Below are 3,586 nucleotides of genomic sequence, written 5' to 3'. Positions count from 1 at the left end.
AATACTTTTCGGTTAAAAAAACGTGCACAATAAATTGAGTGATTGCCGTGCTTGTAGCATTACAATAAAGAGATAAACTGAGTAATTTCCGAGCGTACAGCTTCAGATTAAAATGCCATCTGGATGCTTTTTTCGCGTTTCGATTGAGTGTTCAATCTTTCCGTACGTTCAGTTTGGTCGTAAAATGCTGGAATGAACAACGTGTATGCAACCAGAATTTAATTGTAACGTCAGAACTACATGCATGTCGTAACTGGTACAGTAGTATGAGGAGCGCTGGTTGCGCTTCGTACTCTTACTGCAGCATCGCAAATGTAAATTAACCATTCAGAACCTAGTAAAAATATTCAAAAATAGCTGTTAAATTTCTGTCACTTATGGAATTTCCAGCTTAATGAATGTAGTGTGTAACACACCTTGGTGATCAGAGTAACACAGAACTTGGGATTTCGCAGGTTTAAGGCAGAGTATTATTCTGGTGTCTGGCCTGTCGTTTGCTAATAACTTGCATGTTGTAGGCTGCTGACTGGTGAACTTAAACTATGTTTGAATGTGATTGTGCTATGAAAATATCTTGCACTACTTTAATGCTTGCTGCTATACAACGTATACTTCAACTAAAAATGTAGGCTTAACAGGACAAGCGAACAGGAAAACAGGACGAGTTTTTCAGTGAAATGCTCTTTGAAGGTTTGGTTATGCATATATACTAACTAGCCCACCTAGCCATTCTGCTGCAGGAAGTATACGTCCATGGCAGTGACGCTGTCCGGGTTTTTCATGTTTCCTTTTGCCACATTTTGTGGACATGGCTTCATCCGTGTATATATTGCAGCATTTCCCGTGGTAGTGTGAACTTCCCGCCAGGTACATAGTGGTGTACCTTCCCGTTTGTCCGTTAGGCGGTGCTCGAAAGCAAGGAAGAGGACGAGGAGTGCGCGCCGAACGAAGGAAAAGAGGAAGAAGACCGTGGAACGGTTGAGGCTAGCCAGAGCTCGTTTCTTGTGGGCACAAGTTCGCCTTGTCAAATAAACCCAGTTTGCCTTTTTTTTATTGTAACCATCGTTACAAAAGTGGTGGAGGAGCTGGGTACATGATACCCCAATCATCCAGGCCTGTCCACGTTGAAGTGTCGCCTGTACACCAGCGGACCAGCCGTCGCCTGCTCGGACTGCCGGCGGAGTGCGGCCTTCTACCTGATCGGGCAACCAAGAAGATTGTAGGCAACACCGCCACTGTGAACACGAACATGACTGACGCCCCTCTCCAGTACGTGGTGCAACAGCCGCGTACACCAAAAGTCTTCTACGGCGAGCCTTATGAAGACGTGGAAGACTGGCTGGACCACTTCGAACGGGTCGCCACGTTCAACGGCTGGGACAATAACCATAAGCGGCGACAGGTATACTACTCTCTTGAGGAAGGTGCGCGAACGTGGTTTGAGAACCATGAATCCACACTTTCGTCGTGGGAGGAGTTTCGTCAGCGCTTACTAGCCACTTTCATGAGCAGCGACCGCAAAGAAAAGGCCGAGGCTGCCCTTCAAGCACGAAATCAGCGCCAGAACGAGAGTGTTACCATGTACACCGAGGATATGGTCCGTCTTTGTAGGCGCGCAGATCCCGCCATGACGGACGAGAAGAAGGTACGGCACCTCATGCGTGGCGTCAAGCAGGACATCTTCGCCGGGCTGATGCGCAATCCCCCAAGAACGGTTGCCGAATTCGTCAGTGAGGCAACGACAATTGAAGGCGCGCTTCAGCGTAGAGCGAAGCGGTACTGCCTAACCGAAGCCATGGTCTCCAATGCAAGCTGCATGACAGGGTTGGAGAACTGCCTCGATTTGCGGGAACTGGTGAGGAAAATCGTGCGAGAGGAGCTCCAGGCATTCCGCCAGCAGCAGTCTTCAGCACCGACGGTGTCTATCGCCGAAATGATACGCGAAGAAGTCCGGCAAGCGGTGGGTATCCCTGAGCCAACAGAGGAGCCACAGCTGGAGGAACCAAAATTCTCATACGCAGCTGCTCTTCAGCAATACCACCACCGCTCGCCGCCGACCGTCGCCACCCCTGCGCCGACACCACCGCTCAACCCCAGGCCTCGCAGAAGCCTGCCGTATCCACCGGAAACACAACCTCGGAAAAGTGATCTGTGGCGCACTCCTGACCGCAGACCACTCTGTTTCCACTGTGGAGAAGAAGGGCACGTCTACCGCGCATGCCCCTATCGCCGTATCGGCTTGCGAGGATTTGCGCCAAATGCTCCGCGTCCAAGGAATGGTGAGCGCCCGCAAGAGATTGAATACTACCTCGCCGACCGCCGAAACGTTTTCGCACCACGACGCCCAGAGTCCCGTTCGCCATCGCCCATGCAACGACGATCCTCGAGTCCACGCTTCGCCCCCAGTTCTTCTGACCGACCATCGCGCAGCTTTGAAATCCGGGGAAACTGAACTCAGCGGCCCCGGGAGGTGAGGCCGCTGGCGTCGACTTTTACGAAGAACCTCCACTGCGACGACGACGAGTAGGGCGAGAGCCAAGCGACCAGGTGGAGACGGGGAGCTGTACCACCCAACATGTAGCGTGCGATGTCTTGGTGGAAATCGATGGGCGCGAGATGACGGCGCTGGCGGACACTGGGGCGGACCATTCCGTCATAAGTAAGTCTTTCGCCACCACACTGAAGAAGGTGCTGACGCCTTGGACTGGCCTCCAGATTCGCACAGCGGGAGGTCATCTGATTAGTCCTGTGGGTATGTGCACTGCTCGAATTAAAATCAAAGGGTTCACGTACATCGGCACCTTCGTCGTCCTACCCGAATGCTCAAAAGACTTAATCCTTGGGATGGACTTTTTACAAGCAAATGGTGCAGTTATTGACCTGCAGAAATCGACGATCAGATTTTCCACGAAGCGAGCCATCGAAAAAAACATCGAACACCGACGCGACACGGCTCTGCGCCTCATCGACGAAGACGGCGTCACACTTCCCGCTCGCACAAGTGTATTCGTCAACGTCATGAACGATACATTTCAGGACTACGAAGGGATAGCTGAAGGCAACATGCGGTTACTTCTGGACAAAGGTATCTGCATCGCGAGAGGATTTGTAAAGCTCGAAAATGGGTGCACGCCCGTCTTGCTAACAAATTTTTCCAACGAGCGCCGACATCTCGCGAAAGATACCGCCATTGCATTCATCGAAGAGGTCGCCGACGTAACGCATCTGACCACACTAGGCACGACAGCGGCAGATTCTCATACGCAGGGTGTCATTCCGCCTGTCGAAGTTAACAAGAACCTTTCCGCCACACAGAAGGAGGCTTTAGTGAGTCTCGTGCAGGAATTTTCTGACTGCTTCGCCACGACGTCCAAAGTCCGCCAGACTCATGTGACGAAGCACCGCATCCTAACAGACGAATCCGCCCGACCTGTTCGCCAGCACCCTTACAGAGTGTCTCCGAAGGAGCGTGAAGCAATAAAACAGCAAGTCAAAGAAATGCTAAGCGATGATGTCATCCAGCCTTCGAAGAGTGCATGGGCCTCTCCCGTCGTACTTGTGAGAAAAAAAGACAACACGCTTCGCT

General features: G+C 51.6%; 1 protein-coding gene across 1 annotated transcript; it reads left to right on the top strand.

The window, feature by feature from the left end:
* Nucleotides 1-1,078: 1,078 nt before the first annotated feature.
* Nucleotides 1,079-2,452, top strand: LOC144148561 (uncharacterized). The gene has a single exon (XM_077680079.1). The coding sequence runs from the start codon at nucleotides 1,094-1,096 to the stop codon at nucleotides 2,450-2,452; it is 1,359 nt and encodes a 452-aa protein (XP_077536205.1). The 5' UTR covers nucleotides 1,079-1,093.
* Nucleotides 2,453-3,586: the final 1,134 nt, after the last annotated feature.

The sequence above is a fragment of the Haemaphysalis longicornis genome, unplaced genomic scaffold (genome assembly GCF_048455015.1).
Source record: "Haemaphysalis longicornis isolate Haplotype H1 unplaced genomic scaffold, Haemaphysalis longicornis Haplotype H1 scaffold_8, whole genome shotgun sequence".
Classification (NCBI taxonomy): domain Eukaryota; kingdom Metazoa; phylum Arthropoda; class Arachnida; order Ixodida; family Ixodidae; genus Haemaphysalis; species Haemaphysalis longicornis.
This window is presented reverse-complemented; position numbering and strand designations above follow the sequence as displayed.